We start from the raw sequence: 21,649 nt of genomic DNA on the forward strand, positions 1-21,649 counted from the left end.
GGAGAAGTAGGATAAGGGTACAGCTAAAAGCTATTCAAACTGGCCCTCTAGCACATTCAGAACAGAGAGTAAAAGGAGCAGATTTCTGGGCATGATAGCATAGATTCAAGGCATAGTGTACAGACAAAGGTAAGGTAGGATGTGAGTACATTGGAGGTAAACCCAGGCATTGAGTAAAAGAGATTTAGTCTCTAGAGATGTTTAAACTAGGTGATGTCATCGCATATGTAGGAGGTGGGATAACATGGTTGGTTAAGGCATGTTGAGCAGGGCTAGAGGCTCTACAGTGAAATAAGACAGTAATCACTAACCAGGACAGTAATGGACGAGGCATATTGATATTAGAGAGAGGCATGTGTAGCCAAGTGAACATATGGGTCCACGGCGATTCGGACAGTTAGCAGGCCGATGCTAACACGCCAACAGTTAATAGGCCGGGGCTAAACAAGCTAGCAGTTAGCAGACCGGGTTAGCAAGCAAGCAGTTACCAGGGGCTAGCAGTTAGCAGACCGGTGCAGGCAAGCTTGCAGTTAGTAGACCGGGGCTAGCAAGTTAGCCTTTGGGGGACGTCGCAATGGGGTAAGTCTGTTTTTGCCTCGTCATGCGGTGACATCGACAGGCCAGTCGTGGAGTTAGTAGGGTTCCAAGTAGCTCTAAGTAGCTAGCAGGTTAGCAGAATGGGCCTTCAGCGGGCGTCGCGCCTGAGGGGCCTGTTGGAATCCTTGGCCAGGTTATGTCGGTATTCGAGTCGTAGAGGATCGGTGGGGTTCCGTGCCCCGTACCGGCAGTAGAAGGGGTCCGGATATTGTAGCCCAGCAAATGACCAATGATATGTGTCTTTGAGTCTACTAATGCTGCGATCATCCTCCACTGACTCGGCGATGTTTACGTCTCTACGGTGTCCCCTCACACAGGACCACACTTAGAGCCTACGTAACAGAGGCTTTTCTTAAAAACTTGACTTTGTGTGGTTCGCTCACCTATTTAAACAAAAAAAACTATTTGCGGGATGTGGTATCCACTCGGCTCGCTTCCTCTCAGATCTTAGGCGGGTCCATTTGCTCCGTTCCCGAAGTGTGGTCTCCCTGAGATTGCAAGTTTGAGGGATCCCTTGTGCACGATTTACCCAGGTCGTCAGGAGCGATCAACAAGTGAAGATTCACATCCCCGTCTCCAAATGTCGTGGTTAATTCCTTTATTATCAAGCGAGGAGAGACAAACAAATCACACAAGTCAGAGTTATACTGGGTCTTCCATTTCCTGTGGCAGTCCTCATGAGAGCCAGTTTCATCATAGCACTTGATGGTTTTTGCGACTGCACTTGAAGTAACTAACAACGTAATTTACATTTTCCGGATTGACTGACCTTCATGTCTTAAAGTAATGATGGATTGTCATTTCTATTTGATTATTTGAGCTGTTATTGTCATAATATAGACTTGGTCTTTTATCAAATAGGGCTGTATTCTGTATATCACCCCTACTGATTGGCTCAACTGATTGGCACAACTGATTGGCTCAAACGCATTTAGATGGAATGAAATTCCACAAAGTAACTTTTAACAAGGCACACCTATTAATTGAAAAGCATTCCAGGTGACTACCTCATGAAGCTGGTTGAGAGAATGCCAAGAGTGTGCAAAGCATTCATCATGTCAAAGGGTGGCTACTTTGAAGAATCTAAAATATACACTATCGTTCAAAAGTTTGGGTCACTTAGAAATGTCCTTGTTTTTTAAAGAAAAGCAAAAAGAAATTGTCCATTAAAATAACTTCAAATTGATCAGAATGTAACGCTCGTCTGATGAAGAAGGAGTGGACCAAAGCGCAGCGTGGTACGTGTTCATGATATGTATTAAGATCTGAACGCTAGAACAAAAAAATCTAAGCGAGAAACGAACAGTTCTGTAAGGTAACTAAAACTATACAGAAAACAACTACCCACAAACCCAGGTGGGAAAAAGGCTACCTAAGTATGATTCTCAATCAGAGACAACGATAGACAGCTGCCTCTGATTGAGGACCACACATGGCCAAACACAAAGAAATAGAAAACATAGAAATAAAGAAACTAGAATGCCCACCCTAGTCACACCCTGGCCTAACCAAAATAGAGAATAAAAGCCTCTCTATGGCCAGGGCGTGACACAGAAATACAGTCTAGACATTGGTAATGTTGTAAATTACTATTGTAGCTGGAAACGGCAGATTTTTTATGGAACATCTACATAGGTGTAGAGAGGCCCATTATCAGCAACCATCACTCCTGTGTTCCAATGTCACGTAGTGTTAGCTAATCCAAGTTTATTGTTTTAAAAGGCTAATTGATCATTAGAAAACCCTTTTGCAATTATGTTAGCATAGCTGAAAACGGTTGTTCTGATTAAAGAAGTAATAAAACTGGCCTTCTTTAGACTAGTTGAGTATCTGGAGCATCAGCATTTGTGGGTTCCATTACTGGCTCAAAATGGCCAGAAACAAAGAACTTTCTTCTGAAACTCATCAGTCTATTGTTCTGAGAAATGAAGGATATTCGATGCGAGAAAGTGCCAAGAAACTGTTTGCCACTGTGCACTACTCCCTTCACAGAACAGCGCAAACAGGCTCTTACCAGAATAGAAAGAGGAGTGGGAGGCCCTGGTGCACAACTGAGCAAGAGGACAAGTACATTAGAGAGTCTAGTATGAGAAATAGATGCCTCACAAGTCCTCAACTGGCAGCTTCATTACATAGTACCCGCAAAACACCAGTCTCAATGTCAACAGTGAAGAGGCAACTCTGGGATGCTGGCCTTCTAGGCAGATTTCCCCTATCCAGTGTCTGTGTTATTTTGCCCATATTAATCTTTTATTTTTATTGGCCAATCTGAGATATGGCTTTTTCTTTGCAACTCTGCCTAGAAGGCCAGCATCCCGGAGTCACCTCTTCACTGTTGACGTTGAGACTGGTGTTTTGCAAGTAATGAAGCTGCCAGTTGAGGACTTGTAAGGTGTCTGTTTCTCAAACTAGACACACTAATTGCAAAAGGGTTTTATAATGATCAGTTAGCCTTTTAAAATGATAAACTTGGATTAGCTAACAGAATGTGACATTGGAACACAGGAGTGATGGTTGCTGATAATGGGCCTCTGTACGCCTATGTAGATATTCCATTTAAAACATCAGCTGTTTCCAGCTATTATAGTCATTTACATCATTAACAATGTCTACACTGTATTTCTAATCAATTAGATGTTATTTTAATGGAAAAAATGTGCTTTTCTTTCAAAATAAGGACACTTCTAAGTGACCCCAAACTTTTGAAAGGTAGTGTGTTTGTATTTGTTTAACACTTTTTTGCTTACTACATGATTCCATATGTGTTATTTCATAGTTTTGATGTCTTTGCTATTATTCTACAAAGTAGAAAATAGTACAAATGAAGAAAAACCCTTGAATGAGTAGGGGTGTCCAAACCTTTGACTGTTACTGTATGTAATGTATAGAATAACTGTTTTATACTGTGATCCTCCTCTTCTATGGAATGCTCGCTGCCTTCATATGTCATTTTGACATATTCTATACAAGTAAAGACCAACCATATCCAATTTATCACATGGAATATTCACAGGGAAAAATAGCATCTGGTTTGCAAACACTTAAAGAGATTTTCAGATATGCAGATATGGTTTTCTTGCAAGAGTTATGTTTTTTTTTTAAAAGGAGAAATTGAACATCTAAAGAGGAGCTGGGTTGGAGAGGCCTATGCTGCCACCTACTGTAGTAACAGCAGAGGTGTAGGCATCCTGTTAAATGAGAATATACCATTTCCCCTTATATCCCAGCACATGGACCAAAAAGGCCATTTTCTAAAATTGAGTTAACTGTACTTTACATGGTGAAAAATACACATTGATTACATAGTATATCCCACCAGTGGCAAATCTGGTGCTTTTAGATGTAATTCATACTATATTAGATCAAATCCAGACAGGAGCTATTATTTTAGCATGTGACCTAAATCATACATTCGATGAGATTGACTGATGTAGTAATACAAAAGGGAGCCTCCAAAGAGGCTGAAAAATGTTATCTCTACAAATACTTTACACGACACCTGCAGATGACTATTCCCACCTACAAAAGACAATTCCTTTTTTTTCTCAAGAGAAATGCTATTCAAGAATTGACTACATTTTTTTTTCTCTAAAAATGCACACAGCAATTTACTGGATAAAGAAAAATCATGATATAGTGATACTGGATCATTCTCCGGTATCATGCTTAATTACACCAATAGAAAATGCACTTAGCGACATTTTGAGAATGAATTTGAAGAATGAACAGCGCGCATCTTATAGACCCGAAATGCGTTAAATATGTAAACGAAAGACTAAAACCTTTACCATTACAAATACAGACAGAGAGGACAGGGAAAAGCTGACCCCTGATATAATTTGTGATTCCTTTAAGGCGTACATTAGGACAGGGTTTCCCAAACTCGGTCCTGGTGCTCCTCCTTTGTACATGTTTGCCTTAGCACTATTCAAATAACCAACTCATCATCAAGCTTAGATTATTTGAATCAGCTGTGTTTCGAATAACCTTTAATTATTAAACACTTTGAAAGCTTTCAGCATTCACAGATAAATGTATCCACATAATTACAACATTACAATAAAATATTTGGAATTATATTAATGTCTTTGTATTACTCAGCCTGACATTGGTCAAATGGAACATAGATTGGGAATTCCGTATTATCTCTCCAGAGCTGCCTCCATACTTTGAGGAGGAGCTCCAGGCTGTGGAGGCTGAGGAAGGGGAAACGGCCTTCCTGTCCTGTGAGCTGTCTAAGCCTGGAGTCCCAGTCCAGTGGAGGAAGGGCCGGCTGCCTCTCAGGCCCAACAGGAAGTACCAGATGAAGCAGGACGGCTGTGTGTTTCAGCTACACATCCTGGAGCTGAAGTCCGAGGACAGTGGCAGCTACTCCTGCCAGGCAGATGGCGTGGAGACCACCACCTCTGTGTCTGTGAAAGGTATGTGTGTGATTGGTTGTGTAATAGCACACACCTGCTGCATGTAGAGGAATCACACCTCATTACAGTCATATTCAGTGCAACAAAACTCCAAGAAGTATAAAGTATAAATACTAATATATGTGTACACATTTTGAGAGTTGACTCTCCTCTGTGTCCAGTTAAAGTACTCATTGAGAAGAAGCCTCGGGACACCGTCATCATGGAAGGCGAGACGGCCACCTTATCCTGTACGACCTCTGACCTCACTACCCCTGTCACATGGAGACGCAACAACATGCCCCTACTGAACGGAGACAAGTATGAGAACCGTAAGGAGGGCAAGCTCAACCTGCTTCTCATCCACAATGTGGACCCAGATGACTCTGGGATATACTCCTGTGACACTGGAGACATGCAGAGCAGCGTCAATCTGACTGTCACAGGTAAGGATTTCCCATCATCTAGAGAGAAGTAACATAACCAGGAACTCAGGTTTATCTCAGGGGGTTACAGTATTCTGAATTCTCTCTTTGCATTACTCACCCTAATATTGGTCAAATGTAACATCGATTTTTAATTCCCTATTGTTCCGTCTCTCCAGAGCTGCCTCCATACTTTGAAGAAGAGCTGCAGGCTGTGGAGGTAGAGGAAGGAGGCACAGCCTGCCTGTCCTGTGAACTGTCTAAGCCTGGAGTCCCAGTCCAGTGGAAGAAGGGCCGGCTGCCTCTCAGGCCCAACAGGAAGTACCAGCTGAAGCAGGACGACTGTGTTTTTCAGCTACACATCCTGGAGCTGAAGCCAGAGGACAGTGGCAGCTACACGTGCCAGGCAGGTGGTGTGAAGACCACAGCCTCTGTGGCAGTAAAGCCTCTCCCAGCCAAGACTGAACCTCCCAAGACAATGCCTCCCACAAAGGCTCCCACGAAGGCTGCCTCTCCCACACCTCCACCAGGGCCAAAGAAACAGGGCATGATCTGGGCATCCATTGTGGGGTCAGAGAAAGACCTGGAGCCTGAGGCAGGGACAGTGGTAGACCTACATGAGAAACAGTCAGTAAGGTCTATAGGTAAGGAGACTAAAGTAGACCAGCAGGAGAAACAGCAAGTCAAACAGACAGTAAGAGCTATGGTGAGGGACACAGAGGAAAAAAAGCCATTGAAGTCTATGGTTAAAGAGATTGAAGTAGACCACATGGTGAAACAGCCAGTGCCCCCAGCGAGACGAGCATCTATAATGTCAGATACTGGAATAGACCAAGTGGTGAAACAACCAGTTCCACTAGTGAGACAAGAATCTATAATGTCAGATACTGGAATAGACCAAGTGGTGAAACAACCAGTTCCACTAGTGAGACAAGCATCTATAATGTCAGATACTGGAATAGACCAAGTGGTGAAACAGCCAGTTCCACCAGTGAGACGACCATCTATAATGTCATATACTGGGGTAGACGAGGTGAGGAAACAGCCAGTTCCACCAGTGAGACAAGCATCTGTAGTGTCAGATGCTGGGATAGACCAAGTGGTGAAACAACCAGTTCCACCAGTGAGACGAGCATCTATAGTGTCGGATGTTGGGGTAGATGAGGTGAGGAAACAGCCAGTTCCACCAGTGAGACAAGCATCTGTAGTGTCAGATGCTGGGATAGAGCAAGTGGTGAAACAACCAGTACCACCAGCGAGACGAGCGTCTGTAGTTTCAGTTTCGGATACTGGGGTAGATGAGGTAAGAAAACAGCCAGTTCCACCAGTGAGACGAGCATCTGTAGTGTCAGATGCTGGGATAGAGCAAGTGGTGAGGAAACAACCAGTTCCACCAGCGAGACGAGCATCTGTAGTTTCAGTTTCAGATACTGGGGTAGATGAGGTAAGAAAACAGCCAGTTCCACCAGTGAGACGAGCATCTGTAGTGTCAGATGCTGGGTTAGACGAGGTGAGGAAACAGCCAGTTCCACCAGTGAGACGAGCATCTGTAGTGTCAGATGCTGGGATAGAACAAGTGGTGAGGAAACAGCCAGTTCCACCAGTGAGACGAGCATCTATAGTGTCAGATGCTGGGTTAGACGAGGTGAGGAAACAGCCAGTTCCACCAGTGAGACGAGCATCTGTAGTGTCGGATGCTGGGATAGAGCAAGTGGTGAGGAAACAACCAGTTCCACCAGTGAGACGAGCATCTATAGTGTCAGATGTTGGGGTAGAAGAGGTGATGAAACAGCCAGTTCCAGCAGCGATACGAGCGTCTGTAGTTTCAGTTTCGGATCCTGGGGTAGACGAGGTGAGGAAACAGCCAGTTCCACCAGTCAGACGAGCATCTGTAGTTTCAGTTTCAGATACTGGGGTAGACAAGGTGAAGAAACAGCCAGTTCCACCAGCGAGACGAGCGTCTGTAGTTTCAGTTTCCGATACTGGGGTAGATGAGGTGAGGAAACAGCCAGTTCCACCAGCGAGACGAGCGTCTGTAGTTTTAGTTTCGGATACTGGGGTAGACGAGGTAAGAAAACAGCCAGTTCCACCAGTCAGACGAGCGTCTGTAGTTTCAGTTTCGGATACTGGGGTAGATGAGGTAAGAAAACAGCCAGTTCCAACAGTGAGACGAGCGTCTGTAGTTTCGGATGCTGGCATAGACCAAGTTGTGAAACAGCCAGTGCCACCAGCGAGACGATCATCTATAGTGTCCGATGCTGGGGTAGATCAGATAGTTAGATCTAAAAAGAAGATGGATATAGAAATAGACCATCAAGAGAAACAGCCAGTGAAGTCTATGGTGAAGGAGACAGAGATAGAACAGAGGAATCAACAGCCAGTAAGGTCTACAGTGCAGGAGACTGAAAAACCTAAGATGGTGGAGGATGATAACCAACTCCATATCTCAGAGGATGAGTCCTTCACAGAGGCCCACACCCAGGTAACAGTCAACCAGAAGACCAGCAAGCCTGTAGTCGCTGTTGCTGGAGTTCCCAAGGGGCTACAGATGACTCGGCAAGTTGACGAGATTGCACTTGACAGTGTCGAGGATGAACATGAGATGTTGGAAGCTGCCATCAAGATCCAGGCAGCTTTCAAGGGATACAAGACCCGCAAAGACATGCGGCCCATCTTCAAGCAGGTGTTTAAGAACCAGAGTGCTGAGACCAATGGTACCATCCAGCTGGAGTGTAAGGTGGAAGGGAAGCTCAACGCAGTACGCTGGCTGAAGAACAGCCAGGAGGTCATAGGAGACCAACGCCACCGCATGAACACCTCAGAGGATGGCGTCTGCACACTGGTGATCATCAACATGTCTGCCATAGACACTGGGGTCTATACCTGTGAGGTGGTTAACACGTTTGGTGTGTCCTCATACAATGGTAACATTACTGTGGGTGAACCTCAAATGCCTCCATCTTCTACCCAGAGGCCCGCAGCCCCATCCCAGCCCTCCACCCCTTCTGTGCATCCAGTCCTGGCCTCCATTGGCCCTCTCCAGCCAGTCCAGACCTCCACCCCTGGGAAGGAGACTGTGGATTCTGTGGAGTGCGAGGGGATCTCCCTGTGGCAGACCTACAATCTAACCAAGGAGGATCCCCGCATGACCTTGCAGGAGAGGAGGAGGGCCTCCCTTATTGCCGCCAGCTCTAGTAAGTCAAGTTAGAAACCTTATAGATGTCCTTAATACGTGACCTGGGTCATATGCAGTAATTGTGTCTGCATTTGCTAGGAGTGAGTTGTAGCTGTTTTTTGATAGACTGAAATTCATGTTTGTCTTATTAAAGGGGCCATTTGTACATCCCCTTTTTGGACTAAATTAATTATATATTCCCATTGATTCTTGAAGAATGTAATGTGTAAATGACTCACGAGCTTCATTCAACTGTCGTAGCCCATCAGATCCCAAAATATAAGCTTTTTTTACTCCATTTTGTAAACAATGCAATTGAAAAGAAAACACTGTATACAGGAGCATCATGCACCCCATAAGTCTGAGGGGGCACAAAGTATGTGAGGATGACTGGGGGGCGGTCCGTAGAGGGGCTATGTCTCCGGTCTGTAAGTTGGAGAATTCAGAAACAGCTTTTTCCTGCAATCTAGAGCCAAAATCATTAAGTGTAATTCTATGTAAAAAATATTGTCATTTTTCTGCATATCTTTTAAACTGTCTGTGTCCTCCTGACTGGTGTTTCTTTTTTTAAAGAAACTAAATATGGTATCTCTGCTAATATCTGGGAAAAATATTGAAAGAAATGTGAGTCTTATTCAGTACATTTAGCTTATTGCTTGCTTTTCTAAGTCTACCAATCTAGCCAGCAGGCATGCCAGCTAAAATGGTTAGACAAGCTACTTATGAGGTTGGGAGATTGGGAACCTATCTGGGCTAGCTAAAACCAACTTCATACAATTGTTAAGTGGCTAGTGGTATTAGAGAGAGAAAAAAATATCTTATTTTATATAAAAAAAATACAGAACAAATCTGACAGGGCACGTGCCCCTGTGCCATCTATGGGCATGCCACCTCTGCTGTATACCCTCAAAACATGGTTAAAACTATCATTTTGATCTCATCGATGGTCATTCCTTGCATCCATAGCTCTGTCAATAAATTTGATTGTACTTACATTTCTCCAGTCCCATCCCTCAGATGTTCACCAAAGCAGTAGCGGGGTGGCCGCTTTGTTATTGTTGATTTGCAGATTGCCCCTTTAACTGACAATTATCATTTTTTTTCCCTCTGTTTCTCCAGTGTCTAGTCCCTCTGACTACGATACAGCTCCAGATTTCATAGAGCCTGCTGACATAATCCCCAAAGATCACCCCAGGTAAGCCATTCAAAATCATAATTTAACATGTAACTATATCCTCCTGTTCTATGGCATTATCGTTTGTTAATAAGAAAATATATTCCCACAGGGAAAAGGAAGCCATTAAGTCACAGGACCAGTTATCCAATAAGGAGGATGAAGAACAGAAAGTGACGTCTCAACCACCCAGGCGTTTTAAGGCCAAAGGTCAGCCATATTCTGTTATGTTGTTAGATCTAAATAGTGAGTTGTTACCTTTTGTGGTGATGGTATTTCACATGTTGTACTGAATACATTCACTTTAACACTAATGGCTGTAATGTAATATCATGCACATATAATGGGTTGCACTCTGCATTGTGTTGTGTAGAGTTGAGACAGAGTTATATAAATAGAAAATAACAGGCATTAGTTCAATGCCTCTTAACTGCATCTGCACCTTCTCCAATAGGAGAAGACACAGTCATGCTTAGACCTATACAAGTATTTGTGCACGTGCATTGCATGTGGCACCAGAATTTGCATACCAGTGACGTGCAGTGAGGTCGGTGGCTGGATAAACACCTACAGTACTCACAAATAAACATTGGTGGAGCCCAAATTCACCATACAATAGATAGCTCCAATAACCAGAGTTACATAGGCTACTAACCAAAATTGACAAGCAATTTTCATAAAATGTAAATACCAATGTAGCCAAGAAACACAAGCAATAGCCTCTGATAGTGTCACGGCCGTCCTCCTCTTCATCTGAAGAGCAGAGTCGAGATGGATCTGAGGACCAATACGCGGCGTGGTAAGTGTCCATGGTCAATCTTTAATAAAGAAAGTAGTGAACACTGAACACTATACAAAACCAGTCAACAAAATAACAACCGTGAAGCTAATCCTATGGACTGTGCTGAAACAAGCCATCAACATAGACAATCACCCACAAACAAACAGTGCAACCCAGGCTACCTAAGTATGATTCTCAATCAGAGACAACTAATGACACCTGCCTCTGATTGAGAACCATACTAGGCCGAAAACATAGAAATGCCCCAAAACATAGAAAAACAAACAGACTGCCCACCCAACTCACGCCCTGACCATACTAAATAAATACAAAACAACGGAAATAAAGGTCAGAACGTGACAGTACCCAAAGGTGCGGACTCCGGCCGCAAAACTTTGACCTATAGGGGAGGGTCTGGGTGGGCGTCTGTCCGCGGTGGCGGCTCTGGCGCGGGACGCGGACCCCACTTCACCATTGTCTTAGTCCGCCTTATTGTCCACCTCCGTGGCTTTCTCACCATGGCCACCCTTCTCAATGACCCCACTGGACAGAGGGGCTGTTTGGGACAGAGGGGCAGCTCGGGACAGAGGTGGGGCAGCTGCTCGGGACAGAGGGACAGCTGCTCGGGACAGAGGGGCAGCTGCTCGGGACAGAGGGGCTCCGGCAGCGGCGCCGGACAGGCGGGAGGCTCCGGCAGCGGCGCCGGACAGGCGGGAGGCTCCGGCAGCGGCGCCGGACAGGCGGGAGGCTCCGGCAGCGGCGCCGGACAGGCGGGAGGCTCCGGCAGCGGCGCCGGACAGGCGGGAGGCTCCGGCAGAGGCGCCGGACAGGCGGGAGACTCCGGCAGAGGCGCCGGACAGGCGGGAGACTCCGGCAGCGGCGCCGGACAGACAGGACCACCTGCAGGGAGGAGACAGAGAGACAGCCTGGTGCGTGGGGCTGCCACAGGAACCACCAGGCTGGGGAGCCCTTCAGGAGGCTTGGGGTTAGGAGGAGGCACCTGAAGGCACAGGTTGAACCGGGCTGTGGGTAAGCACGGGAGATCTAGTGCTTACTACATGCACCTCTCCCTTAGGCTCCACTCCCACATTCGCCCGGCACGAGCGGAGCGCAGGCAGAGGACGCACTGCACCCTCCCAGCGCCCCGGAGACACAGCACGCAGAGCCGGCGCAGGATACCCTGGACCAAAACTGCGTACCGGCGACCAGACCCGCTGAGCAGGCACCATACGCCCTGGCTCGATGCCCGCACTCGCATGACACTCTCGGGGGGCTGTCCTATAGCGCACCGGGCTATGGCCACGTACTGGCGACACCGTGCGCTTAACCGCATAACACGGTGACTGCCCAGTATCGCGCTGCTTATAATAAGCACGAGGAGTGAGCGCAGGTCTGCTACCTGGCTTAGCTCCACCCCTCGTGTGCCGCCCCCCAAAATTTTTTTGGGGCTGTCTCTCGTAACTGTCGCACTGCCTCCTCATATCGCCGCCGCTCAGCTTTCGCTGCCTCCAGCTCTGCTTTGGGGCGGCGATATTCCCCAGCCTGTGCCCAGGGTCCCTCTCCGTTCAGTATCTCCTCCCATGTCCAGGAGTCCTGTGATACCGGCCGCTTTTGCTGCTGCTGCTGTCGTCGCTGTTTTCTACCACGCCGCTTGGTCCTTGGCTGGTGGGTGATTCTGTCACGGCCGTCCTCCTCTTCTTCTGAAGAGGAGAGGCGAGATGGATCTGAGGACCAATACGCGGCGTGGTAAGTGTCCATGGTCAATCTTTAATAAAGAAAGTAGTGAACACTGAACACTATACAAAACCAGTCAACAAAATAACAACCGTGAAGCTAATCCTATGGACTGTGTTGAAACAAGCCATCAACATAGACAATCACCCACAAACAAACAGTGCAACCCAGGCTACCTAAGTATGATTCTCAATCAGAGACAACTAATGACACCTGCCTCTGATTGAGAACCATACTAGGCCGAAAACATAGAAATGCCCCAAAACATAGAAAAACAAACAGACTGCCCACCCAACTCACGCCCTGACCATACTAAATAAATACAAAACAACGGAAATAAAGGTCAGAACGTGACAGATAGCGAGCGACCTGTTTCATTGCTATCATCTGACAAAAACACTGCTCAACTGAGTTTAGCCATAAACCGATGTAGCATCTACAGCTACAGCTGATAGGTGGTACAAAAATACCGATATATGGACACATTTCATCCGAATAATTCGCCAGTCAAACTCCAAAACCTTTCACAATGGATTTACAATTCTTCCAATGATCATGGCTACTCCGTGCCACTAGTGTGAAGTGAAGTAGCTGGCTAGCTAGCTGGCTAGCTGATCAAATGTGTGGCTGTCTGATCACAGACATCAGAAATATAACACAATGTCAAAGATACATAAAGTTATAGCTAGTTACAACTGAATAGCGAAGCAACATTTTATATTAAAATAAAACAAACCAATGCATGACGCAGTCAGCTAGCTAACAAGCCTGCTACACTAACTAGCTAGCTGCTTGGAAACAGCAATCAAAACAAGTAATCCATTGTAGTTTTAACACTCGCAAAAATATTTACAGCGAAATAGCAAATGCGACATACAGTTTATTCACAATGTATTCAGACCCCTTCACTTTTTCCACATTTTGTTACATGACATCCTTATTCTAAAATGGATTACAAATAGTTTGTTTTTCTTTTCAATCTACACACAATACCCCAAAATGAAAAAAAAAGGTTTTGAGACATTTTTGCTAAATGGAAACAAACAACTGAAATATCACATTTCCATAAATATTCAGACCCTTTACTAACTACTTTGTTGAAGCACCTTTGGCAGCAATTACAGCCTAGAGTCTTCTTGGGTATGAGGCTACAGGCTTGGCACACCTGTATTTGGGGAGTTTCTCCTATTCTTCTCTGCAGATCCTCTCAAGCTCTGTCAGGTTGGATAGGGAACATCACAACACAGCTGTTTTCAGGTCTCTCCAAAGATGTTTGATCGGCTTCAAGTCCGGGTTCTGGCTGGGCCACGCAAGGACATTCAGAGACTGTTGTCTTGGCTGTGTGCTTAGGGTCGTTGTCCTGTTGGAAGGTGAACCTTCGCCCAGTCTGAGGTCTGAAGCACGTTTTCATCACGGATATCTCATTCCCTCAATCCTGTATAGTCTCCTAGTCCCTCCTGCTGAAAAAACATCCTCACAGCATAATGCTGCCACCACCATGCTTCACCGTAGGGATGGTATCAAGTTTCCTCCAGATGTGGCGCTTGGCATACAGGCCAAAGAGTTCAATCTTGGTTTCATCAAACCAGAGAATCTTGTTTCTCATGGTCTGAGAGTCATTTAGGTGACTTTTGGCGAACTCCAAGAGGGCTGTCATGTGCCTTTTTACTGAGGAGTGGCTTCCATCTGGCCACTCTACTATAAATGCCTGATTGGTGGAGTGCTGCAGAGATGGTTGTCCTTCTGGAAGGTTCTCCCATCTCCACAGAGGAACTGGAGCTTTGTCAGAGTGACCATCAGGTTCTTGGTTACCTATCTGACAAAGGCCCTTCTCCCCCAATTGCTCCGTTTGGCCGGGCGGCCAGCTCTAGGAAGAGTCCTGGTGGTTCCAAACTTCTTCCATTTAAGAATGATGGAGGCCACTGTGTTCTTGGGGATCTTTAATGCTGCAGAAATGTTTTAGTACCCTTCTCCAGATCTGTGCCTCGACACAATCCTGTCTTGGAGCTATAATTCCTTTGACCTCATGGCTTGGTTTTTGCTCTGACATGCACTGTCAACTGTGGGACCTTACAGTTGAAGTTGGAAGTTTACATACACCTCAGCCAAATACATTTAAACTCAGTTTTTCACAATTCCTGACATTTAATCCAAATAAAAAAAGTCCCTGTCTTAGGTCAGTTAGGATCACCACTTTATTTTAAGAATGTGAAGTGGCAGAATAATAGGAGAGACTGATTTATTTAAGCTTTTATTTCTTTCATCACATTCCCAGTGTGTTAGAAGTGTACATACACTCAATTAGTATTTGGTAGCATTGCCTTTAAATTGTTTAACTTGGGTCAAACCTTTTGGGTAGCCTTCCACAAGCTTCCCACAATAAGTTGGGTGAATTTTGGCCCATTCCTCCTGACAGAGCTGGTGTAACTGAGTCAGGTTTGTAGGCCTCCTTGCTCGCCCACACTTTGTCAGTTCTGCCTAAAATTTTCTATAGGATTGAGGTCAGGGCTTTGTGTCGGTCACTCCTATACCTTGACTTTGTTGTCCTTAAGCCATTTTGCCACAACTTTGGAAGTATGCTTGGAGTCATTGTTCATTTGGAAGACCCATTTGCGACCAAGCTTTAACGGATGTCTTGAGAGGTTGCTTCAATATATCCACATAATATTCCTCCCTCATGGTGCCATCTATTTTGTGAAGTGCACCAGTCCCTCCTGCAACACCCCCACAACATGATGCTGCCACCCCCGTGCTTCACGGCTGGGATGGTGTTCTTCAGCTTGCAAGCCTCCCCCTTTCTCCTCCAAACATAATGATGTTCATTATGGCCAAACAGTTCTATTTTTGTTTCAAGAGACCAGAGGACATTTCTACAAAAAGTACGATCTTTGTCCCCATGTGCAGTTGCGAACCATAGTCTGGCTTTTGTTATGGCAGTTTTGGAGCAGTGACTTCTTCCTTGCTGAGCGGCCTTTCAGGTTATGTTGATATAGGACTTGTTTTACTGTGGATATAGATACTTTTGTTCTTGTTTCCTCCAGCATCTTCACAAGGTCCTTTGCTGTTGTTCTGGGATTGATTTGCACTTTTCGCACCAAAGTAAGTTCATTTCTAGGAGACAGAATGCGTCTCCTTCCTGAGTCGTATGATGGCTGCGTGGTCCTGTGGTGTTTATACTTGCGTACTATTGTTTGTACAGATGAACGTGGTACCTTCAGGCGTTTGGAAATTGCTCCCAAGGATGAACCAGACTTGTGGAGGTCTACAATGTTTTTCTTCTGAGGTCTATGCTGATTTGTTTAGATTTTCCCATGATGTCAAGCAAAGAGGCACTGAGTTTGATGGTAGGCCTTGAAATACATCCACAGGTACACCTCCAATTGACTCAAATGATGTCAATTAGCCTATCAGAAGCTTCTAAAGCCATGACATCATTTTCTGGAATTTCCCAAGCTGTTTAAAGGCACAGTCATTTTAGTTTATGGAAACTTCTGACCCTCTGGAATTGTGATAGTGAAATACTCTGTAAACAATTGTTGGAAAAATGAATTGTGTCAATGCACAACGTTGATGTCCTAACCAACTTGCCTAAACTATAGTTTGTTAACAAGACATTTGTGGAGTGGTTGAAAAATGAGTTTTTTTAACTCCAACCTAAGTGTATGTAAACTTCCGACTTCAACTGTAGATAGGTGTGTGCCTTTACAAATCATGTCCAATCAATTGAATTTACCATAGCTGGACCAATCCAGTTGTAGAAACATCTCAAGGATGATCAATGGAACCTGGATGCATCTGAGCTCAATTTCAAGTCTCATAGCAAAGGGTCTGAATACTTATGTAAATAAGGTATTTCTGTTTTTTATTTGAAATAAATTAGCAACATTTTCTAAAAACCTGTTTTCGCTTTGTCCTTGTGGGGTATTGTGTGTAGATTGAGGGAAAAAAATATTTAATAATTTTTAGAATAAGGCTGTAACGCAACAAAATGTGGAAAAAGTGAAGGGGTCTGAATACTTTCCGAATGCACTGTATCATTTTATATCTAGCAAGATATTAGCTATGTCTTACCTTTTCAGGTAAGCCAAAGACATTCCCATTCCTTACATCTACAAAGCAAAAGTAAATGTCCAAGATACGTCAAAATCTCAGTAAAAATGTGAAGTAGAGGGTGTCATGGTGATTGCTTGTGCACAGCTTACCCCAGCAATAGCCACACAACATGATTAGGCAATGTACATGCTCAAAATATGGAAACGGCTTGAATGAAGCTATTTCAAGCTAGGCAAAGCAGCTATGCCTATGCTGACCCTTTCCACTAACAGTGACTGGAGTCAGATGGTTGCTAGCATCAAGGCTTTTAAATGGCTTTGAATGTATGGAAAGAAGGTTGAGGCAGTTGTAGCAAATGTTGAGATTGAGCATAAAAAGCACCAGAATCATTGAGAAAAAAACCTTAGATAACAAAAAACGTCACATGTTATTTGGATAGTTCTGATAGTCATTTAAAAAAAAAGTTTAGTAATTTAGCAGACGCTGTTATCCACAGCGACTTAGAGGAGAAATTATGATTAAGTGCCTTGCTAAAGGGCACATCAACAGATTTTTTTTCACCTTGTCAGTTCGGTGATTCGAACCAGCAACCTTTCAGTTACTGGTCCAACACTAACCGCTAGGTTACCTACCTCTACAGATGGTCATACTATCAACAAACTATTTTTAACCAATTTTTTAAATGTAATTTAACCCTTATTTTATCAACTCACCTGGTAAAATAAGAGTTAAATATATATGTTTAACTATCTGTTGATATGCAACTGCTTGCTAAGTTTACGGTTAGGTTTAGAATAAGGGTTAGGGTAAGGCTAGGGTTAGGGTAACGGTTAAGATTTGGGCTAACCCTTATCCCTTAGCCTTAAGGTAAGAGTTAAGTTTAGGGTTAGGATAAGGGTTAATGTTAGGGTTAGGGTTAGTAGATAGTTGATATCTTACTGATAGTCTGTGGAGCATCGACTGCATCGGTGCCTATTGGATAGTAAAGCAATATCACTTTCAGTGCCTGACCAGTGAGAATACAATTTGTTTCACCAAAGCAAACATCTTGGCAAAAAGACTCAAATGTTAGGCTGCGCAGCTAGCATAGAATGCTAAAACAACACAGAGATACCTTCTCTAATAGAGCTGAAGACAAGAGAAAGTGAAATTGACAATGTAACAGGTTCATGGGCGATGGACCAAACCATTTTACACATTTTTGATCGTCATACTTTCTTATAACAGCTCCGCAAAACTCAGATGACAGATGCGGATTTGTATTGATTTGGCAAATTATACACCATAATGCAAGAAAACAAGTAGAACGTTTATTCAGAAACGCCATCATCCCGGAAACCCTAGACCCACCTGGACAAAAGGAATACCCATATGAGAACGCTGTTCATTGACTACAGCTCAGCGTTCAACAGCGCCCACAAAGCTCATCACTAACCTAAGAACCCTGGGACTAAACACCTCCTTCTGCAACTGGATCCTTGACTTCCTGATGGGCCGCCCCCAGGTGGTAAGGTTAGGCACAACACATCTGCCACGCTGATCCTCAACACGGGGGCCACCAAGGGGTGCGTGCTTAGTCCCCTCCTGTACTCCCTGTTCACCCACAATTCCAACACCATCATTAAATTTGCCGATGACGCAACGGTGTTGGGCCTGATCACCAACAACGATGAGACAGCCTATAGGGAGGAGGTCAGAGACCTGGCAGTGTGTTGCCAGGACAACAACATCTCTCAATGTGAGCAAGACAAAGGAGCTGATAGTGGACTACAGGAAAAGGAGGGCCAAACAGGCCCCCATTCTCATCAACGGGGCTGTAATGGAGTGGGTCGAGAGTTTCAAGTTTTTTGGTGTCCACATCACCAACAAACTATCGTATTCCTCCTCAGGAGACTGAAATGATTTGGCATGGGTCCCCAGATCCTAAAAAAGTTATATAGCTGCACCATCGAGAGCATCCTGACCAGTTACATCACCGCTTGGTATGGCGGTACATAGGGTAGTGCGTACGGCTCAGTACATCACTGGGGCCAAGCTTCCTGCCATCCATACCTCTATACTAGGCTGTGTCAGAGGAAAGCCCCAAAAATTGTCAGACTCTAGCCACCCAAGTCATAGACTGTTCTCTCTGCTACAGCACGGCAAGGGGTACCGGAGCGCCAAGCCTAGGTCCAAAAGGCTCCTTAACAGCTTCTACCCCTACACAACTGCTGAACAATTAACCAAATGGCAACCCGGACTATTTGCATTGACCCCCTCGTTATTGTTATTTTATTGTGTAACTTTTCTTTACTAAAGTTTATTCAGTAAATATTTGCTTAACTCTATTTTCTCAACTGCATTGTTGGTAAGTAAGCATTTCATGGTACCTGTTGTATTTGATTCGATTTTTTGAATAATCCCTAAAAAGGGACCTAATTGACCCAGTCCACTCTATAATCACTCCGCTCATTCAAAGTAAGAGTGGCAAAAGTACAAAGTAATATCTCTGGTATGTCGAAAGCTATCTACAGTATTTCATAACCTAGGGAAAGATTACGGTGCTAACCTTTGCACACTTCTCTCACCACTTCTGAATGTCCCATCAGTACCTGATGCCATGTTGAGGACTCCATCCCCCAAACACTATCATGCCCACACACCTGCTGCTCTTACAGGCTCTGGCTCGGAGTCAGATTGTGACGAGGATAGAATAGAGGTACAGTATGGTTTGAACATGGAGCCCTCTTTCAAACAATTTTGTTCTGATCATTTTTTCATTGAGACAAAAATTATACTTTTTTTAATCTCACTAATGAATACAGTAACCTTATCATACTTGGTCCTTATACAGTAACATTTGCTTGGACAAGCAGTTAACCCCCATTTTTTTTTTTTTTACCAACCTCTTTTCCATAGACATTTGATATATACGTGGCCAGAGCTAACTGCAGTCCTCAACAAGGTGGCAACAAGGAGAGCTTTGTGTTGAAGGAGGGTCAGTACGTGGAGGTCTTGGACTCTGTCCACCCGGAGAAGTGGCTGGTCCGCACCAAGCCCTCCAAGACCACCTCCTCACGCCAAGGATGGGTCTCTCCTGCATACCTGGAGAAAAAGAGAAAGGTATGAGGTCATCAGTATGTCCTGGTTGGGCATAAAGGATGGGCGTAAAATGGACAACGTCGACATGTTTTGATCGTGTAAACAACCACGTTTTGTGTTTCGTCATGTAAACAGGATTCGGCAGAGGTGATGATAATATTTCACCCTACATTAATTCAAGCGTTCACTGTTTTTTTGTTGTTGTAAAGGAGACATTCCCACAAATGAGAACACCACAACAGGAGCTTGATGTACCATGGTCTACAGGGGAGAACTACAGGAGAACCCTAAGGTGAGTGAACAAATATTACTTGATTACACAGTGTGTTTCGCATATTTGATTCACATAGTTTCTTAAAGACAACTGTCTACATTCCCTTCTGTCTTTAGCCAATTAATCCAGGGGCTGATTGATGGGGAGGAAGAGTTTGTGAAGGAGATGAAGGAATTCATGTCCCACCACCTGCACCACTTAGACACCAGCACTCGTGTCCCTATCAGCATCATCAACCAGAAAGAAACCATCTTCCGCAATATAAAGGACATCATGGCTTTACACGAGAGGTCGCACCTGTTCTCTTTGTTGAGAGGGAGAGCTGGTTTTAGTGCTGACGTTTTTTACTCGTGTAAATGAAATGTAAGTAAAAAACTTGAAATAAATACTGTCCTTATTTTCCTACCCCATACTCAGATCTATTCTGCCCTGTCTGAGTGAGTGTTCTACTGACGATGACGTGGCCATGCGTCTGGTCAAACATGCAGTGGACTTTGAGAAGTATCTGCAGTACATGGTGGGCCAATCACAGGCAGAGGCCTGTGTCACTGACAAGACCATCCAGCAGTACTTCAAGGTATGCAATCCAATAATTTACCCATAATGCACAAAAATCGACCGCCCACTCCCACAAGAAAAACTATTTGCACTCACATGCTCCCAGTTTTCCATACTCACATTCACGCGTATGGAACTTTGTGTTCCAGCAAAACACGGAAACACACCCTGAGCACCCGGAAACTGCAGTCCTGGATGTCATCACCTTCTTACAGAGACCAGTGGAGAGGATTCAGACCTACCAGGCCTTGCTCAAGGTCAGTGCTCATCATCTGATTCTAAGTGTCCATGTTGATACCTTTCTGAAGCCTTAAGCCATGTATTTCTCCCTGTGTTTGTGTTGACAGGAACTGATCAAGAACAAGGCTAAGTGTGCGAAAAGCTGTCTTCTACTGGAAGATGCCTTCTCCATGGTGTCCTGTCTGCCCTGGCGCTCTGACAACCTACACCAGGTGTCTCTAATTGAGAACTACCCTGCCCCACTCACTGCACTAGGAGAACCTGTTCGCCAGGTAACTCACCCTTCCTGAACCCCTAGTTTATCTCCATAGAATGTCAGTCCTGAAAGGCTGAAACAGTTCCTAGTTTTCATCCTCTCCTTCTAATAAGGTACTAATTCAGTCCTGATACACCAGGTGAGTGCAGTTAAAGACATGCTCCGGAACTTTGGCGACTACTAAGTATTTTTTAACCCTCCCACTTTGGGCTGGATGTATCAATATGTCGTTCATACATGCAAAATATATGACCAGAATTTCTGTTTTACATCTAGCAATTGAGTAGTAGCCAAAGAGCTTCAGCCCCTCGCCATTTGAGTGACAGCTAGCAAGATACACACACAGCAGAGCGAGAGAGAAAGCAATGATGTGGTGCACATCTACACATCTCAGTTGCGGCCAAATACTGTACATGGGCACCCTTGCACATTTCTTCTCAAATAAATTGAAACGTCAAAAAACAGTTTTGGCCACCACACCTTGTAATAGGACTTTTAACATTGCAGAACCAATTTAATTTGTGTAAACTTAAATGTACATTTTAATTTAGAAAATAAAGACAAATGGCATAGACAAAATTATTGGCAACCTGGAGCTAGTACTTGGTTGCACAGCCTTTGGCCAAGATGACTGCAGGCAAACATTTCTTGTAGCCATCAATGAGCTTGCTGCACCTTTCCACAGACAATTTGGCCCACCTTTCAGCAGCAAACTGCTGTAATTCCTTAATGTTTGAGGGGTGCTCTCCACCAACTGCTGTTTTCAGATCTTGCCATAGGTTTGAATGTGTTTCAGATCTGGACTCTTTGCTGGCCACTCCAGAACAGTCCAGCATCTCTTCTTAACCATTCCTGGGTGTTTTATGATGTGTGTTCTGAGTTGTTGTCCTGCTGGAAGAAC

The 21,649-nt window shown here is 44.5% G+C and overlaps 1 protein-coding gene across 1 annotated transcript in view; it reads left to right on the forward strand.

The window, feature by feature from the left end:
- Positions 1-21,649, forward strand: part of obscna (obscurin, cytoskeletal calmodulin and titin-interacting RhoGEF a) — an 85,604-nt gene that overhangs the window by 41,463 nt on the left and 22,492 nt on the right. Inside the window, exons 39-50 of the mRNA XM_036979050.1 lie at positions 4,752-5,018; positions 5,180-5,443; positions 5,602-8,616; positions 9,717-9,792; positions 9,884-9,981; positions 18,928-19,037; positions 19,238-19,441; positions 19,630-19,712; positions 19,811-19,984; positions 20,112-20,271; positions 20,402-20,509; positions 20,600-20,764. Coding sequence (XP_036834945.1) covers positions 4,752-5,018; positions 5,180-5,443; positions 5,602-8,616; positions 9,717-9,792; positions 9,884-9,981; positions 18,928-19,037; positions 19,238-19,441; positions 19,630-19,712; positions 19,811-19,984; positions 20,112-20,271; positions 20,402-20,509; positions 20,600-20,764 — 4,724 coding nt within the window. The remainder of the gene's footprint in view (positions 1-4,751; positions 5,019-5,179; positions 5,444-5,601; positions 8,617-9,716; positions 9,793-9,883; positions 9,982-18,927; positions 19,038-19,237; positions 19,442-19,629; positions 19,713-19,810; positions 19,985-20,111; positions 20,272-20,401; positions 20,510-20,599; positions 20,765-21,649) is intronic.

The sequence above is a fragment of the Oncorhynchus mykiss genome, chromosome 5 (assembly GCF_013265735.2).
Source record: "Oncorhynchus mykiss isolate Arlee chromosome 5, USDA_OmykA_1.1, whole genome shotgun sequence".
In the NCBI taxonomy this organism is placed as follows: domain Eukaryota; kingdom Metazoa; phylum Chordata; class Actinopteri; order Salmoniformes; family Salmonidae; genus Oncorhynchus; species Oncorhynchus mykiss.